Genomic DNA, 19,571 nt, shown 5'->3' with positions numbered 1-19,571 from the left:
GAAAGTGAATTAAAAGGCATCCAGGTTGGGAAGAAGTAAAATTATCTCTATTTGTCATGACATGATCTTGCATATTGAAAATCCTAAGGGTTCCACCAAAAACCTACTAGAACTAATATACAAGTTCAGCATACCAAAAAAACCAAAAAAACAAAAAAAACCCCCTTGTATTTTTATGCAGTTGTTAACCCGAATAATCTGAAATTGAAATTAAGAAAAAAAACTCTATTTACAATAGCATCAAAAAGAATAAAATAATAATAAATTTAACAAGTGTAAAACTTATATGTTGAAAACTACAAAATGTTTTTGAAAGGAATTAATGAATAAATGAAAATACACCTGTGTTCATGCATCATAAGACTTAATATTTCTAGGATGGCAGCACTCCCCAAACTGATGTACAGATCCAAAAAAATTCCCATCAAAATCTCACCAGACTTCTTTCCAGAAATTAATAAGCTGATCCTAAAATTCATATGGAAATTCAAGGGACCCAGAATAGTAAACCCAATTCTGAAAAAGAACAAAGTTAAGAGGATTCACATGTATCAATTTTGAAACTTACTACAAAGCTACAATAAGGATATAATGATAGACATAGACAAATAGGATAGAATTGAAAGGCTGGAAAAAAGACTCTCACATTTGGTCAACTGATATTTGACAAAGGTGTCAAGAATTCAATGGGAGAAATACCTGTCTTTTCAAATGGTACTGAAATAATTGGAAAAGAATCAATCAACGTCCACATTAAAGGAAGACAAATGTGTTTGTCTTTTAAAAAACCACTTATAAAAAAAAAATCCATGTGTAAAAAAATGAAGTTGGACTCCCAACCAAACACCATATACCAAACTTAACTCAAAATCAACCAAAGATCTAAGTATAAGAGATAGACTATTGAACTCTTAAAAGAAAACACAGAAATAAATCTTCATGACCCTGGATTACGTAATGGTATCTTAGATATGACCCCAAAAGCCCAAGCAACAAAAGAAAAAACTGAATTTCATCAGGATTAAAAAACACTTGTGTTTGAAAGGATACTATTAAACATGTAAAAAGAAAGCCCTTCGGACAGGAGAAAATTTTTGCAAATCTTATATCTGATCAGAGTGTAGGATTAAGAATATATAAAAGAGGGACATGCCTGGGGGTCCAGTGGTTAAGAGGTGAGGTTTCACTGCCATGGCTCGATCACTGGTCGGGAACTAAGGTCCCACGAGCAATACGGTACAGGAAGAAAAAAGATTACATAAAGAACTTTTGTAACTCAATAATAAAAAAACAAATCCAATTAAAATTTAGGTAAAAAGATCTAGACAGACATTTCTCCCAAGAAGAGGTACAAATGGCCACTGAGCACAAGAAAAGATGCTCAACATCATCAGTCATTATGAAAATACAAATCAAAACCATGCTGAGATAACACTTGAGGATGGCTATGATGAAAAAAAAAAAAACAAGAACGAGCTAGGGCTGGGCAGGATGTGGACAGAGTGGAGCCTTCACATCTGCTGCTGGGGGTAAAGGTGATACAGACACTTAGTAAAACATGCATTGCTTCCTCGAACAGCCAAACGTAAGAGTCATTACATGACCCAGCGTGAAATCACTCTAGGTTTATACCCAAGAGAAATGAAAGCAAGTCTACACAAAAATGTGTACAGAAATGTTCACAGGAGCATCGTTCATAAGTGAATAAATGCAAACAAGGCAAGTGTTCACCAGGTGCTGCACAGGTAAGATGTGGGCCACCTATGCACAGTGGAGCATCATTCAACCATAATAAGAAATGAAGTACTGCTACTACAACATGGATGAACCGCAAAAACATCACACTAAGAAGCCAGACACTAAAGGCCATTCATCGTGTGACTCCATTTATGTGCAAAGTCCAGAATGGGCAAATCCAGAGTGACAGAAAGTCGATCAGTGGCTGCCAGGGGCTGGGGGGAGGACAGCGGGGAAGACGGCACTAGTTAGAGGGTACAGAGCTCCTTAGAGATGGTAGGACTGTTCTAAAACTGACTGTGGTGATGGCTGCACAACTCTGGGAGCATAATACAAATGACTGAACTGCACACTCAGTGAAGCTTTTACCACAAAACCCCACAAAGTGCAGCTCACTCTTCGCGTGTCACAGCACCGAGCACCTCCCATCCACAGCACGGCTTCCACAGTCCTCATTCCCTGCCCTCTTATTCTTCTGAGTTCACTTCAGAACTTTGGTTTCTTAAGGAGCACTTACCCCACACCCCAGAACAGAGGACAGCGTCCTCACACCCAATAAATGTCCTCCTAGATCAGCGTGTGCCTCCCTCAGGTACAGGTGTAAAAGGCCACATCTTCCTTCCGAGACCACTCCCGGACTCCTCAGGAACAAGGTAACGAGTGGCGAGAGCAGCCCTGGAGGACCCCCCAGCCCCCAGCCTGAGACCTGCTCCTTGGTGAGGCCTGGGCTCCAGCGATGGGACGGGGCTGTGTGTGGGAAATCACTCGGTAAAGTTGGGGTTCAGGGGGTGGGGAAAATGGAAGAAAGATCCGGAGTGTTCCCACTTTCTGAGTGTCCCAGACACACGGCCTCAAGGATGCTGGGGGTCGTGGAAAGGGTGAGGCACGTGCCAAAGTGGCAGCTGTTCCAGCTAAGGGGTGCAAGTGTCCACAGAGGCAGCCAAGGCTGGTGTCGAGGCTTTGCCTGGGGCCACAAGGCCAGCTTCACCTGGGCCCAGGCCCAGCTTCACCAGCTGACCTGCTGCCCCCACCCCAGTGGCCGAGCACCAGCAGAGATGGAAAGTGTGGTGGGGTCTCCTGCTGATAGTGACCTGGCTCTGTGCCTCTCCTTGGAAGGCAAAGGCCCTGTGTTGTCAAGACAATTCTCTACCTGACATCCCCAAGTTCTCTCCATGGGTAGGCAGGGGGGCACCAGGAGATCCCATGGGGCAGCAGTGGGTAGGTGGCAGGGCAAACCTGTCCCAGGAGTACCCCACTCAGCCCTAGATGCCCTCTGCCCCCTAATTCCGTATCCCTTGCTTTTCTACTTTCCACGTTGCCTGATCACAAATGTGCCTCCAGCCAAATGGTCCCGCTGCCTGGGTCCTTTTCCCTACTGTCCTGCTCTGTCCTTTCTGGATGCCAAGCTTGCCGGCTTCCTAGGAAGTCCCCTTTGTAGTCAAATGAGCCCTACGGCTCCCCCTTAACACCTCTCCCACCCACCAGGCACAGCGGCTCTCTGGCTCTCCATGGGTGGCTCACTTTGGCCTCCCCTCCTCCAAGACCCCCAGCAGGCCCCCACTGATCTTGGGCAGGATACCAGCTCTGCCCCCATATTTTGCAGTCGATTGTGACTGGTTTGTCATTATCTTGAGTCCTAGGCCCCCCAGATTAGGCGGCTGGGTCAGGGTCATGAAGTTGGTGTTTTAAGACCAAGGCTCAGCGCTGGGCAGGAGGATGTGTCTCATCCTGGCAGCAGGGGCTCCCCCTGCCCCAACACATACATGGGGGTGCCTATGAGCCAGGCGACTCCAAGGCTGGAACCCTGGAGTCAGCTCAGCGTCAGCTGGGTTTCAGAGCAGGGCCCCCCTGGGTCCATGGGATATATTTTTACAAAGAAAAAGGCAGTTTGATAGGTATGTGACATCTTACATGTTGGTGGTGAAAGGATGGGGCTTCTCTCCCCAACTCTTGGGTCGTTCCAGACGAGGGGACCTCTTGTGCAGGCCAGGAGAAGGCTGGTCATGATCTTTCCAGTGGTTCCCGGGGAGCCGAGCCACATACATCCACAGGCAAGTTCTCCAAGCGCTCTCCGGTGGGGGGCGGGGGAGTTCAGAGCCCAAAGGCCCACCACACAGCCCCCAGTGATGAAACATCAAGATGGGGAATCGCACCAACGGCGGCCCTCGCAGACCACCCTGAGCTCCGGGTACTGGGAGGCAGAGGGAAAGGGAAGGGGTCCACCCTGCTGGGGTGGGGGAGGGCGGTCTGGAGGGGCTGCCCCTCCTCGCACACCCTCCTCTGGCCTGGGACCCACTGCTGCAGAGGGACAGGTCACTGGGGGCAGGAGGGGCAGGGTCTGCTTCCCTTCCTCAATCAGAACTGCCCACAGGATCCCCGCAGTTCCAAAACCAAGTGGGCGGGGCCCGACAGACTGGCACTGGCCAAACCAGTCTCCTGGCAAAATCCTGGAATTGGCTGGCAGAGAGCCCCCTCCTGGTTGAGGTATGCACTGCACCTGGTAAACATGCTTTCACATGAAGCAAGACTATCCCCTCAAAACTTGTCCACATCCTACTGTGCCCTCTGGGTGGAGGGCATGGAGGTCCCCTGAGGTGGAACACCCACCTCTCCCTCCTTGCTGTTGCGTGCTTGCTCCCTGGGGCATCTGGACTCCCACCCTAGACACAAGACTCTAACCCAGACCCTGTCACCCTGGAGACACTAAACTGCACAACCTCCTGGCCACCTGCCATGGGAGTGACACGAAGGGTCTCTCCCCTTGAAAGAAGAGAGACCACCAGCATCCCTTCTAAGGGAGGAAGAGCCAGAGTACCACCCTGCACCTCGCTGCAGGCAGCTGCCCGGAGCCCCAGTCTGCTCTCCACCCACTGCTGGGCAGGGCTAGAACCGCACCGGCTCCTGAGTCCCCAGGCCCCGAGAGGCATTGACCACCCAGGTGCCCCCAAGTGTTCCAGGAGGGTCAAGGGGCCGTGTGCCAGGACCAGAGACAGGAGCCACACTGACCCCCCCAGGCCCTTCCACAGACTTCAGTCCACGAGGCGGCAGGCTGTATGGGCGTCAGCTTTAATATGGGGGTGGCCTGTCTGGGGGCTAGGAGGGTCCACTTTGCTTTCTTGTTGGGAGCGAAATCTCAGGGAGATTGTCTTAATTCCAAAATGAATCATGAACTAGGGAAGTCATTTCCATCCTTCCCAGTCTTCGCTTGGCTGCTGACAGCTCGGGGAGCCCCGGCTGGACCTGCTGGCCATCCTGGAATGTCCATCCTGGCAAAACTGGGCCTTGAGGTCAGGCCCTAGGGGCGGGGGCAGAGCTCCGAGAGTCAGCAATCCAGCAGGCACGTGACCCTCCTGATCCACCACCCCCAAACACCAACACAGAAGCAGAAAGGTTTTCACCCCCAAATCTGCATGGAGAGTGGGCATGTCAGAGAGCCAGATCGAGGCAAAGACCCCTTAGCCAAAGCCCCTGTGAGCTAATGAGTGCAGCAGGAAGAAGGGAAAGGGTGGGGCGGGGAGGCCTGAGGTGCCCGGAAGAGTAGACAGCGCTGTGGAGACACTGGCCCGCGGAGCCTTACGACCCGGGTCGGGCGGTGTGACCAGCACCAGGAGCGTCGGGCCTGGCCACGGCCTGGGGGAAGTACAGCTTCAGAAGCTGCGTTTGGCTGGAGGATCTGAATGTTGCCATTTAATCCAGAAATGAGAGCAGGACAGCAGCACCAGGGCAGCGCTCCACAGTCAACCTGATCGGGAGCCCCGTGTGTGCTATGCGCTCCGTCAGCACCCGGCCCACCTGGCCCGGCGCCCGCCTCCTGGGAGCCCGGTCAGGGCTGGCCACGCACCCAAACTGCGGGCCCCAGTCCTCCGAAGTCCCCGAGAGTCCCACGCAAGAGCGCCGTGTTACGAGGCTGCCACCAGTTCCGCCTGCCTGGGCCTGGCTTTGATGGGGACTTTCTCTGTGGAGGAAACAGAGAGATGTCTGTCGCGTACAGAACACCCCACAAGTAGGAACTTCCCGAAAAGGACAAGAGGCGGCAAGGAGCCAGGTCAGGGCTTGGCGCTCTGGGAGGAACGGGCGCAGCTCCGGGGAAGGCGAGGCATACACAGAAGCTGGGGGCGCTGATAGAGAGCAGGCGGGCACTCAGGACGTTGCAGCGGTGGGCGTGCACCCCCACGGACCCCGGAGAGAGGCCGAGGAGCAGCATGCCGAAGAGGAATCTCGAAGGCGAGTCTGGGCCGAAGGAGGATTTCTGAAGGCGTGTTAAGTGAGGCCCCGGGGAAGGTCATCCCAGTGACGAATTGAGGACGGCTGGTCCTGAGCTGGACCCAGAAGAGCCTGCAGAGCTAAATGTGCCCTCTCCTGATGCTTTGGGACTTGCTTCTCTGAATGGGGTTCGGCTCTTTCGAGGCTACCCAAACCCCTCAGAAGTCTGGGCCCAGCCCCATGGCGAGGCCCGCACTCTGCCTGAGGTGGTGCCAGCAAGCACCCAGCAGGGAGGTGGGACTCGACCCTCACCAAGGAGGAAGAGCAGGGCCCAGCAGCCAGGATATCATGCTTTGCCCTAGAGCACACTGTTCCCCAAAGGACGTTAACAAAGTGGGTACCTGGGATCTTCTCAGGAAGGGGCTCTGAAGGAACCTCTGGCAGCTCCAACTGTTCCTGCAAGAAACAGAAAGTAAAGGCCGTGAGACACGCCCCCCACCCCCCCACCCCTTCCTTCTCCCGGAAAGGACAGCATCCCGTCCACTTAGCTGCTCTCGGCACATGATGCCTGCAGCACGCACACCCTTGGCTTCTGGCAGTTCTGTCACTCAGATCACAGTGGCCACAAAAGGTGGCTGCTCCCAATGACCTGGACCCTGAGGGGCTCCCCGCCCAGAGTTCTGTCCTGAGTCTGGACTGAGGGCTTCGAAACAGGCGCCCATGCAGGTCAGGGGCCACGGTGGTGCCTCAGCTTGACGTGGTGGCACCCAGCTGCACCTGTGGTTCCTGGGTGTGGAAGCACAGAGCACGGGTCTGCCTCTCGGGCCTCGGGAGGAAGCGAATCAGCGGGCAGGTGCACGTGGGGCCCCTCAGGCAGCGAGCAGCAGCGCTCAGGACCTGCTTTCCCGTGGCCAATGGCTAGGGGGGTGGCAGGCTGGTGGGCATTGCGTGAATGTGGCTCACTAAGGCAGGGGCCCCCAGAGATGGAGACGCCCTCCGTGAGGGAGCACAGACTCAGGGGCTGAAGAGACGGTTGGCCAGTTAGAGGCCTCCAAGCCAACACATGGCAGTGACAGAGAGACCCACCACAGGAGGGAAAGAGCCTCCGTTTGATCTAAACCCCATCACTGCCCACTGGGGGGGAAAGGGGCCGACGGAGTTAGGAGAGTCGGCCTTTCACTCTATGCACCTCGCTCACTCCCACACTTGCCACACCTGGTGGACAACCTGCAAAACGTTCTTTCTAGGCCAGTCCCACCCTGCTGTCAGTCAGGTAGACGGGGAGAAGGGGCTTCGGATTACAACAAATGCCAGTTGTCTTAGGGAAGAAAACCAGCTGTAAAACCAGAGCCGTGGGCTCGAGAGAAACTCAAGGCAGGTGCTCGCTGAGGCCAGTGAGCAGAGGCCTCCCAGGGGTACCTCCACTGGAGCCTCTGTCAGTCCCGGTGGTCCTGTTACCTGAGTGATGGCATCCAGCTCCTCCAGGATGGCATCTTCGTCTTCCTGAGTGAAGCTTCCTGCCAACAGCTCATCTATTTGCTGCAAAAGGAGGAGCAGAGGTGAAGAGCGTGGCTGGGCTGGGGGCGGTGCCCTCTCATGGAGGAAGGACACAGCCCCGGCTCAAGGCCGCTCTCACTTGAAAGAAAGCAGGCAGCCCCCATGTGGTGTGGGAAGGCCTGGTCCTCATGGGCAGGCCTGGCCACTGGCCACCACACTCATTGGCTGCCAGATGGCGGGCCCCATGACCCGGCAACACCTACCCGCTGGTAGTCCACAGCCTCTTGCGTCTCGTCCAGTATCCGCTCCACCTCTTCTATGGACATCACCTGATTGGTTATAAGTTTTTGAGTCTTGTCAGACAGAACCCCCTTGGTGAAGCCCACCCGCACGAGCAGCGTGCACGGCCTTGCCCCTCTGCTCTCATTTAAAGGAAACCATGCCGAGTGGGACATGACAGAGCTTTGGTTATTTACGTCCCCAGCAGGGCCTGTCCACATAGGCACAGAGCTGTTAGACCAGTCTTTTCAGAAGCCTCAATTGACCTCCTCAGACCCCTGCTGGCCCTTCTCAGCGGACCTTCTGGCACCCAGATCGACAAGTATAGTTTTCTCTGGCCATGTGACTTGATTTGCTCTGGGTTCAAAGCAACACCTTTGATTGAATGGTCCCTACACTGGACATTCAGAAAGGCAACATAACCTCAGCTCTCTGCCCAGCCCCACCTGCCATCCACTCATAGGGAACGAGATGGGGTGAGGCTGGGGCGTGACCTCTCTGCACCTTACTTCTCCTTTCACCATCCACCTCTGTGCTGCTTCCTGAGACGGGGCTGTGTTCACCTCCTCCAGGAAGTCCTCTGATTAGTTCACCACACCCCTCCCTGGCTCTGATGAGGCTATCCCTCCGGTCACACTTAGAATCTCTGGACCCAAGTTGTAGCTGGGGTCCCTATTTTCAGGTCAATATTTCTGAGTTTGTCTGTCTCACAAGATGGTCAGCCTCTCCTGGTAATGACTGACTTTCCCTCATGCCCAATGGCCTGGGTGCAGCTGTGGCCTCAGGGACAAGCCCCCTCCTTGGTCCACTAGGCTCCCCCTCCTCTCTGCCCCCAGCCCGCCAAGACTTACCTGGTGCATCTTATTCAGACACTCATTTCCAATCTTCAGCCCCTCAATCACTTTCATTTCAATCTGGGTGAACTCAATACTCTGGACCTGAGGAGGAGACCTGGGTGGTCAGGGGCCCATCTTATCTGTTGCCTCACGCAGACCCACGATGGGAGTTAGGACCACACTGTCACCAAGACTGACGGTCCCTGCCCTCCTCTTCCCTCTGTCCTTTCCTGGTGACCACCAGTTGGGTGGGACTGAGAGGGCCTGGGAGGAGTCTCAAATCAGACTGCTTTTAACAGCAAAGCTGTTAGTAAATGAGCACAACCAGAGCTCTGCGCCCTGAACCCAGGTCACTTGGGAGCCTCCTGCAGATCTCAACATTTCTTCAGGAACTGGGGCAGACTTCCCCCCATCCCTACCACCCAGAAGTGGCCTAGCCCCCCAACCGCAATACTGCAGTAGCCAACCTGCCCCAGCCCGTTAAGACTGTCAGGCTCCCAGTAAAGCTTCTCCTTTGCCTCCCGGCCTGACCCATTCCATAGCCTCTGGCTGAGGGTCCCGGAAAGGAAAATGGTAGGTTTCAGTTCTCTGAGGGGCCTCTGGCCAACACGGCCGACACCCCCAACCCCCACCAGGCCTACCATGGTCTCCAGGCTGGTGATCTGGTTTTCCGTCTTGTCCAGGAGCTGCTCCCGGTATCGCTTTTTCTTGAGCAGCAGCTTGGCCCGTCTGCAAAGGGGACCCAGCAGTCATGGCCATTGGATGTCCTGGCCCAGCCTCCTGGGCCTACCCCATGCCCTGCTCTAGGCCGATGGGAGACGGCTTCCATCCCCCGCACACTGGCCCCACCCCACTCACTCCTTCCTGCCGTCACGTAGGAGCTGCCGGGCGATCTCCCGCTCCCGCTCCAGCTGCTGGGTGATCCTCTTCTGGTACTGCTTCAGCTTGTCCCGCTGCTGCTTCAGTTGCTGTCGGGAGAGCAGGCCTTGTGTTGGCACGGGCCCATGCAGCGCTGGACACTCGCTGGGCTATCTAGTGCCCAGGAGAGCAGGCACAGAGGCTGCCGAGGACACTGAAGGGCCCCCCATAGGCCAGACTGCCCCAGCTGCCACCCATGGAAGTGCATCCTCTGAAACACAGCTCTCCATGGGACCAGTTTGTCCTCCAAGGCATGTGGTGCACTCCCTGGAGACATGCCTGGCTGGCCCACTGGGGATGCCACTGGCATCTAGAGGGTGGAGGCCCAGGATGAGGCTCGATATGCTACAAGCCCCCAAGATCCCCCCAACCCCAGACAGTGAGGAGCGTGAGCACTGGTCAGGGAGTGTGGCCACCACCTCCAAGGTGCAGAGACGACACAAAATCATTGGTGAGGGTCACCTGAGCGCCACCAGCCCAGTCCAGCTGTAGCTGGAGTCAGTGGCCGTCCCTTCCATCTTCACTCCTCTGGGGATCTCAGCCACTTGCCACCAGCTCCCCCACTGTTGTCACTTGCCACTACATGTGAGTGGACAACAGACGGCGCACTGAGGTGATGGGCTCACAAGACCTCACCAAGCACCTGGCACCCTGGAGTCCTGTCCCAAAAAGGATGCAGGGCCATTTAGACGCCTTGGTCTCTCCTTCCCTATTTTAGGTCATTTACATTTCTTCCAAATTCCGTCATTTCAGGTACGGTGAGCACCTGCAAGAAGCGGCACTTCTCTGATGGAAGATGACGTCCTCAGGGTCGGTTACCAGGAGTGAGTTAAGTGAGTCAAGGGTGTGCACATCTTTTGGACTCAACATGGTGAGAAATTAGCCCCCAGCATGGACATGGTCTAAAGCAGCCGCTCCATAGCTCCCTTTTAGAGGCCGCTGCCCCAGTGGATTCTGTGGTTGGTGGCTCAGGGTAGCCACATGTCCTGTCCACGCTGACATAAGAGATGTCTGCTGACAATGAGATATCACCTCATAGCCAGCCTACCAGTCAGGCCCAACTCTGACTTGCTTCTCTTCCACAGGGGCTGAGCACCCACCCTGCAGGCAGTGGACAAAGTGTCAGGCAGGAGCCAGAGAGAGGCAGGTATGGCCAGGCCACCCCCTTTGTAAAACAAGGAGTCTCAGCAGAAGGTCCTGGGGCAGCTCAAAGTTCCTCAGCTCAGCTTTTCATCCTCAGAAAACATCAGGCAATAGTTTGTTCTGTGGCGTGCCAGCTGAGTTGTTCCTGTCACAACCCCACGGACGTGTATCCTTGGCAACAGAAAGGAGAGCTTCGGGGGCTTCCTGCTCAGCCAGAGGCCCAGAAGCCCAGGATGGAGGCCAGCACATGCGGGCCCTGACCACAATAAAAACCCAACGACAGCTGATCTTCTCCAATGACAAACAGGCCTGACAAAACAGGTCTTTTTTTCATGGGGAACTTCAGTTTAAAAGTTTTATAACTTCTGGTTTCAGTAAGCCACAGTAAAACCACACCCCCCCCAAAAAAACAACCTGTCACCTGAGTTTCTTTCTTAGTACCAAAAATTACACAGTTTTCCTGCAGAAAATTTAGAAAAGAAAGCAAAGGTAGACTCCACTCACATTCTAGGCTCTCTCCTTCCTGACACACTTCTCTTACAAAAATGGGTTATTCTCAACACGTTATTTCACTTAACACACCACACGATTTTTTCCCCAGAAACTAACTTTCATATCAGTGCTCTCCAGAAAGAGACGCTCGAATCCACAGGGAACAACACAGAAACATCACCATCTAAAACTTTTGAGGGCCAGGAGTGGCCTGGAGACAAGGGCAGCCCACAAGCTCGGGGCCAATGGCTCCTTCCTCAGGGGCCGCACAGGTTGTAAGTTTGACAAGGACTAAGACAGGTGTTGAGTCCAGTCTGAGTCCCAAGCACACAGAACACGACCGTCCCACAATTAGAGCGCTTGCTTAGACCCCCAGTTCTGGGAGCAGCGATGAGGACCCACTGCCATATAGTTCCCTCCCCACGACCTCACAACTGAGTCGGCCACGCAGGCTCCGAGCCCACACCGGGCTGGGGCTGGGAAGCGGTCTGGGACTGCCTCCCGTGGGGCTGGAGTTTAGAAACCCCACCCGCAGGCGCGGACTCACCCACGGACAAGGTACAACCACGAGACAGTACAACCGGGCCCCGCCTCCCGAAGCACAGCTCAGCCACACCCGGACCACCTACACCCGCAGCGACCGGATTCGCTCAGACTCGCTGGGAACCGGGCCCGGACATGTTCCCCAAGGGGAGCCCACTGCGCATCGCCCCAGACGGGCTTCCGAAGCTGCAGCCCCGGCGTGAGGCTGGGCGGCCAGAGGGACTGGACCCCTTGGAGAAGCGGAGCGCAGCCTGCCGCCGCCCAGCCTCGGTTTCCCCGTACGTTCCGGGGTACCCGGCCAGCGCCCACCCGCCTGCAGGGCCCGGCGTCTTACCAGGATGGCCTTGTCCTGCTCCGTAACCCGGCTTTGCTTCTTACGGCCGAACAGGTTGCCCATGGCGGCCGGCCCGGCCCGTGCCCCACCGCCCTGCCCCGGTCGGACCCGTGCCCCGTGCCACACGGCCACCGTAGTCTGGGTCCAACCCACCCTGCTACGGCGGCCGCGCGGGGCCTGGCGCCGCAAAACGCGGAACGCGGCTGTCTGCGGACGGAAGCCCCGCCCAGAGAAGGGGCTGGACCTGCAGTGGGCGGGGCTCAGGGAGTCTGGATTGTGCGGTTCAGGTGCATTTCCAGAAGGCCCCACCTGCGCGGTCTTCAAGACTAAAGTTCCATCTCCCACTACGGTGGGAACCCTGCAGGGTGACCGCGTCGACCGTCTCCCGGAAGGTGAGAGATCTTGTTCACAAATCACTGCTCCGCCGGTTCGGATGCACAAAATGCTGCGTTTAGTGATGTTACAACCCTGATCTCTAGTGTCCACTGAACTGCCAACTAGGCAGTGTGCCCCAACGGCTCTGCCCTCCGGGCCGGTGGCCTGTCCCCAGGGGAGCCCATCTTCTGGTTCCGTGGTCCCAGTAGACGCCTCCACAGGGCATTGGGGATATAGGTTGGGGTGCTACCCACACCTGCAGCCCTGGCTTCCACTCGTGTGTCTTGGTTGGCATGAGGGGTCACAGTACTCAGCCCGGTTTGGTCGCCCAGGCTAAGCCCGCAGCCCAGTCTGCATGGGCCCCATCACCTTTATAGCAGTCCAGCAGCTCCTGGGCAGGTGGGGTCATAAGATGAGGTGTCCCATGGCACATGCCCAGCGCTCACCCCTCTCTGTGAAATGAACTCCTTGATCAGGACATGGACACCACTAAGGGCCTCCAAGTCCACAACAGTGCAGCTGGCAGAAGCCTCTTAGGGTAGGCGGAGGCAAATCCATATCCAGAGTGTCTATTCCAGCAGCAGCCCCTGGAGAGGGCTGTGTGGGGAGGAGTCAGCATCCCTTGCTCTCTGGATAGATGCGCCTTCTTGTTAGGGGAGTTCTTATCCCCCTTCAGCTGGGCCACTCAGCTGGCGTCCCATGGAGCAGAGATGAGCCTTCCCTGCTGACTGCCTAAGTGCAGGGCTGGGGCAGGGGGAGGCTGTTAGGCAGCAGCAGTACCTGGCACAATGGTTCAGGCACTGGGGGGAGGTTTGCCAGGCATACTACATAGACCCCTTCATGAGGAACCCATTCTCCCTTCTGTTCAGTCCTGGAACTGGGTGAGAGATCATGATTCTCTTCTAAGGTCCTTCCCATCAGATCTCTACCTCCCAGATCTGGCTCATTTCTTAATGATCCATTGAGGCTTTCTGAGACTGTCCAGCTTTTGCAGTTGGCCAGTGTCAAGGGCTCCCTGGCACCGTGCATCGTGACTACTGTGTGGGTTTGCTGCCTTTTCCAGTGACCTGCCCATGTTAGCTCTGAGCCTTGCGCCTCCTGGTTCTCAGGAGAAATCAGGGCCCCTATTTTGATGGCAGCAACTCTACTGTCTTCCCTGGCCTGCAGACCTTGGAGGGCTTTTCAAGAACCCAAGGTCCTCACCAAGGGATTTCTTGGGGCCTCTGCCCAGTGCATGTGCCTTGAGGACACGAGGAGCTCAGTGAGTGAGTTGCACCTGATGAATTCATGTCAAGTCCTTATCTGTCCCAGCCCTTGAAGTCCTTCCTCTGTATTATGCCAAGGAATTCCTGGTATCTCAGCTGGGCCATACTAAGTCCAAGTACAGATAAAAGAAAACAGTGGAGCCCAGAGTCTCAGGTGCTCATACCCTGTCCAGTTTGCCCAGTGTTGGCTGCCATGGGCACCTGTGAGGTCTCCCCAAGACTCTCCAGTGTGAGTCAGCAATTTCTTGGAATTCTTGGGGTGTGCCCATCTTCCCTGGAGTCAGCTGGGCTCTCACTGCAGTTATGGATCTGAAGGCAATATGGGGTAACTGGGTGGAGTCTTGAGGAGAATCAGTCTCGTTTCAGCAGGTCTCCCCCTACCTGCTTGGGGTGGGGTCTTCATGAGCAGGAGGTGGGAAGGACGCTTCAGATGGGGAACAGGGTCGCTTCTGCTGGCAGGCAAGGCTTGACGTGATTATGAGGGGGTCAAGATCAGCCCATTCAGCTCTCTCCATCTGACTCTCTCACACTGACCTGGTGAGGCTGAGAATTCAATTTATGTTGTAATCCTACAACCTGCAGAATAGAACTGGGGGAATGATATCCAGACACAACAGTCCTGTTACAAGAAATAAGATTTTCTTTTATGGTAGTTCTACACATTTTCTGCTTTTCAGACTCTATCTTGAACTGAGAATTTAAAGCCCCTTGCTTGTCATTTTTAAAAATGAAATCTTCCCAGTGTGGTCAGAAATCACTCACGTGCCCCACAGCCCTGATTTCCCCCAGGACGTTGCTTTGCAATTGCTTGGACTCCCAGAATCTGACGTTCAGGAAATGCTTCCTTCCAGGTCATCACAGAAAAGTGTGTGGCTACAGCATGCCTCCACTACCTGTGTCCTATTTGTCACAGGCTGTGGTAGTCTGCTCTGGCTGCCATGACAAATTACCACAGGCTGGGCCTCTTAGGCAACAGAAATGTATTGTCTCACCATCTGCAGGCTGGAAGTTGAGTTCAGGGTGTTGGTAGGGTTGGCCTCCCAATCTCCAATTCTGTTGGTTGTCGGCAAGCCATAGCATGGAGAAGCATCACCGGATTTTTCCTCCATCTTCATGTGGCCTCCCTGTGTGCCATCTGTGTCCAAATTTCCCCTTTACATGAGAACACCAGTCTTGTTGGATCAGGACTGACATAAATAACCTCAGTTTAACGTGTTCACCTCTGAAATCAGGGCATATTCTGAGGTGTTTGAGGTTAGGACTGCAACATCTGAATTTTAGGGGGACACACAGTTCAGTCTATGACACAATAATCAGATCACTGCATACAATCAAGTTTGGGTTTCTGTCTTCCACGGTCTTTCTCTGGGACTGAGTTCTGGCCCTAAATATGCATCATGGGAACCTCTGTAAACAGGCACGTCTCTGGGCATTTCAAGCAGGAAGGCGTCTATTACAGAGAATCAGTGATTCAAAAACAGGGTAGCAGGAATGAAGGCCAGGGGTCTGGTCACTGGATCTTGGGGAACTGGGAGCTTTCTTAGACTTGAAAATAAACTCAGGGCACAACGACACCCCACCCCGCCCCCATTCTGCCTCACAACTCCCAAGGCCCAGTCAGCCACCCCTGCACCTCTGTCACCATCCATAGCTTGGAACACTTCCTACCGGAGGAAACTAACCTGGAAGCCCGATGGGAGGACCTCTAGGGAAGGTGACAATGGGGTAGCCCTTACCTGACACGCAGACCCAGGGAGCAGGTGGCGTGCAAGCGTGGCCTTGTGGGCTGGCCTGCCGTGCGTGCACAGGCGTCAACAGGGTATTGCAGGCGCGGGGTGGCGGCCCAAGGAGCACGTGGCGGGAACTTCCACCAACTCCAACGGCCATGAACGACTAGTGCAGAAAGCCATCCGGGTCCCCTTGCCCCTCGTCGCTCTGTGGCCCACATTCGCCATCCATCTCCTCTGTCCACCATCTCCAGCCACCGCTCCCTCCAACTTCTAGGCCTACCGATCAGTCTCCGCTGGGTGCCCACCTTCCCAGACTGCCAAGCGACACTCCCAGATAAGGGCTCTGATTGGTTCCCTAAAAGCCAATCAACTGTGGCCTTGCTGGTGTCATATCCTCGCCGGAGCCAATCCGTAGAGGGAAGGGTGGGCGGTCGCAGGCAGATTGGAGGGAATTTCCTCCAAAACAGGCACTTTTTGAGGCCACTAAACACCAGGATTCTGGGGTAAAGCTTCACATGAGAACATGAGTCATTCCGATGCCTGGTCGGTCCAGGACACACGGGGAGGATGAAGTGGGGGGCTGGCCAGTGGTACACGTGCAGCATGTTAAGAGCTATCAGGGCCGTGGTCAAGGGTCCCCAGGGTTAGGGGTCCAGGGGGTCAGACTAAGGAGGCGGTGACAGAGCAGCAGAGTACACGGGGTTAGCCAAGGAATCTTCTGGAAGAAGTCAGGATTCAGGTCAAGTCCCAGGCGTTGGGTTTGAGCCCAGGAAATGGTGCTGAAGACACAGATGAGGTGTTGGTAGGACCAGCTTCATGGACGCTACATGGGCAAAGAGGATGGGGCAGCCTAGGTCAGTGCCGGTGGAAGCCGCTAGGCGGGTGTCCTGGGAGGGGGGACGTCCTGGGGAAGGCGGGAACTCAGAGGGCTGCATGGAGGGCTGAGGAGAAAGTGCTTGCCTGCTGGTAACCCTCGGAGGACCCATGAGTGGGGACGCTGGGTCGCGGCGGGTCAGAGGTTGAGACAGCTCTTGAGGGCTTGAGAGCAGATAAGACGCGGGGCCAGGGAGAGGAGTGCAGGGCCGCGGGGGCGTCCACCCTTCTTGGAAGCCTGGCACCGGACCCTCAGCCAAGCTGCTTCCGGGTAAGGGTGAGCCCCGCGGTGGCCACGCGGTGGCGCTGCAGGACAACCTGGCGGCCATAGGAGAACACCCGGGCCAGGGATGTGGGCTGGCTCCACAGGGGTGCGGCACCGGTACCCGTCCCCAAGCACTCCACATCCCAGCACTGGACACTCAGGCACCCCCACACCTAGAACCCTGCGCTCTGCACTCCACACCGGGTAGTTGCTCCCAGACACAAGCCTCTTGTACCCCAGCACCTGTCACCCCACACCTCAGCATCTCAGACATCTCACCCTGTAGGGGCGGCATCCCGCATCCTAGCACCTCCCCAGCCCACACCCAGCACTGGTGCAAGTCCACCCCTTGCATCGGTGGGGGAGGTGCAGGAAGGTGGGTCCAAGAACAGCCCGTGAGGTCAGGGGGAGGATCTGCCATGGGTCTGCCCTAGCTTGGAGAAGCAACATTTGAGCTATTTTGCAGATACTGAAACGCCCACTAGGTGGAAGAAGTTAACTGTATACTGCCCACAAGCATGTACACACCAGACCCACTGGAACCAGATGGGTGATGTTGACTCCCAATTACCTCACTACCAACCAATCAGAAGAATGTCCATGAGCTGATCATGTACCCCACAACCCCTCTCCCTTAACCGGTCTTTAAAAATCTTTTCTTGAAAGCCTTCAGGGAGTTTGGGCCTCTTAAGTACTAGCTGCCTGGGATTCTCTGCTTGGCACCTGCAATAATGCTGCACTTGTCTTTACCATTACGTGGTGTCAGTAATTCGACTTTACTGTGTGCAGGAAACAGACCCAAGTTTGGTTCCGTAACGTCTTCTCTGGAGAAATGTCTGTTCAAGTCCTTTGCCCAGTTTTGAACTGTTTGTTTGTCCTTTGATTGGTGAGTTGTGAGAGCTCTTTGAGTTATGGATATTAAACCCTTAAACTCTTATCAAATATATGACTTGCAAATATTTTCTCTGAAATATTTTTCTGCAGATTATGTTTTTTACATTCTTATGTCTTTTAATACACAAAAAGACATTTTTATGAAGTCCAGTTTATCTAGTTTTTCTTGTGTCAAATCTAAGAATCTGTTGCCAAGGTCATGAAAATTTACCTGTATTTCCTGCCCGCCCCACCCCTTAGGAGTTTTAAAGTTTTAGCTCCTGTATTTATGCCATTGATTGACTGTGAGTTAGTTTTTGTGTGTGGTGTAAGGGTCCACCTTTTGTGTGTAAATATCCAGCTGTCACAGCACCATTTGTTAAAAGACTCTTCTTTCCCTACTGAGTGGTTTTGTCACCTTGTTTGAGAACCAGTTGCCCATAGATGTCTGGGTTTATCTGGGGCTCTCTATTCTGTTCTACAGAACCACTGTAGAACGATTACTGTAACTTGGTACTAAGGTTTGAATCAGGGAAGTAGAAAGACTCCAACCTTTTATCTTTCAAAGTTGTTTTGGGGACCCTTGTAATTCCATATGCGTTTGAAATTTAATCTGTCCAATTCTGCAAAAGGGTCTTTAGGATCTTCTAGGACCTGCATTGAACCTGTAGATTGCTTTGGGGAATATTGCCATTTAATAATATTAAGTCAACCCACGAACACAGAATGTCTTTCTATTTATTCAGGTCCTCTAATTACTTTTAGCAATGATTTGTTGTTTGGTGTACAATCTTTCATCTCCTTTATTGCATTTATGCCTAGGTATTTAATTCTTTTTGATGCTTTGGTAAATGGAATTGGCCTGTTAATTGCCTTTTCCAGTTGTTCAATGCTGGTGTGTCATTTGTTTCTTTCCCCAGTGCACAAGTTCCGGTAAAGAGCAAAAAAGAGGAAACCCCACGTGGGTTCTGCCTGGGCTTTGGTTGTGGTTGTTGCTGGCAGCTGCCACCTTCCCTGTGGAGCTGGGGTCACTCCCTCCACAGGCTGCAGGGGCGGGGGTTCCACACATGGCTGGGTTCCCTCACAGAATAGCCTCCAGGCCATTCCTCCTGCAAAGCAGGACACTGTGGGCATTGGTAACAAGTTCTGGGCTGCCCCCCATCACCTCCAGCCCCTCCCTCACAGTTGGGGGCCTCTCTGGGAGCCCCCTTGTCTTGGATCTGGTGTGGAGAAGCATGGGGGAGGGCCCTGCTGCCCTAGGACCTGGACCTGCCCCGCTCGCCTCCCTGTCCCGCCCCCACCCCCTGGGTCTGCTCTACACTGGGGTGGTGGCTTGTCCCCTCAGCTCCTCTTTCATGGCCTCTCCTCTTTCACCCAGCGGCAGCCCCTGGGTCGGTGAACTGGACGCCTCGCCTGGATGCCTGATCCTCAGCTGCTCGTCCCAGCTGCACACTTTTGGGCCCATGTGGGCCTGGGGCTGCGGCTTCCTATGCTGGCCCCTGGCTCCCTTGATGGCTGCATGTCAGCCCTGGGGTCCTGGGGGCTGGTGGGGGTCTCAGGATGTGCCTGCTGGCTGTCCCTTTAGGGGACACTACTGGGCCCATCCAGTAGTGTTGCCACCCTCCCTCTAGTCCCCCCTTTCCCTCATCTGTTCTCGTCCTACCCCATCTTCACCTGCCCCAGGCCAGGAGGCACTGGCCAGTTTTTGGGCCACATGGACCCTCAGCCAGCTTGTACAACTGAACCTGAGAAGCAGAACAACCTTGAGAGGCCAACCCCTCTGACCTCTTCCCAGAGAACCCCTGTAGAAACCCCAAAATGAGACAGTGGCCAGCCGGCCTTATGGTGCACCCAGCCCTTGTTTGTAATTACGTTTTTCCAAACTCGTTCTGCAGGCCCCACGTCCTGAGACTGAATCACTATCACCCACCTGCATGCATGCGCTTGACTATGTGTCGCCCAGGTGAACACACCTTTGCTGGGAATTCTTGGTGCCTCCTATGTGCTGAAGCGTGGCGTCTGCACGGGGTTGAGGACAAGCCTATGGCCAAGTCTCAGGTGGTCCTGTGCTGAAAGCCGCTGAGCCAGGAGGCACCCACAGAGCACAGCCTCCCTGAGCTGGTCATCCTCATGAGATAACATCTCCCCACCCTCTCTCTCCTCAGCTGGACAGCTGTCCCTGCACGGCCACCTAGGACAGTCATCCTT

General features: G+C 54.6%; 1 protein-coding gene across 1 annotated transcript; it reads right to left on the bottom strand.

Moving 5' to 3' along the window:
- Positions 1-4,784: 4,784 nt before the first annotated feature.
- CHMP6 (charged multivesicular body protein 6) lies at positions 4,785-12,151 on the bottom strand. The gene is made up of 8 exons (XM_065910165.1): positions 11,983-12,151; positions 9,411-9,520; positions 9,194-9,281; positions 8,568-8,654; positions 7,701-7,766; positions 7,399-7,479; positions 6,342-6,396; positions 4,785-5,692 (listed from the first exon to the last, which is right to left on the bottom strand). Exons 1-8 carry the CDS (start codon positions 12,043-12,045, stop codon positions 5,637-5,639), a joined length of 606 nt encoding a protein of 201 aa, XP_065766237.1. The 5' UTR covers positions 12,046-12,151; the 3' UTR covers positions 4,785-5,636.
- Between the last annotated feature and the right edge of the window lie 7,420 nt (positions 12,152-19,571).

The sequence above is a fragment of the Muntiacus reevesi genome, chromosome 18 (genome assembly GCF_963930625.1).
Source record: "Muntiacus reevesi chromosome 18, mMunRee1.1, whole genome shotgun sequence".
NCBI classification, from domain to species: Eukaryota; Metazoa; Chordata; class Mammalia; order Artiodactyla; family Cervidae; genus Muntiacus; species Muntiacus reevesi.
This window is presented reverse-complemented; position numbering and strand designations above follow the sequence as displayed.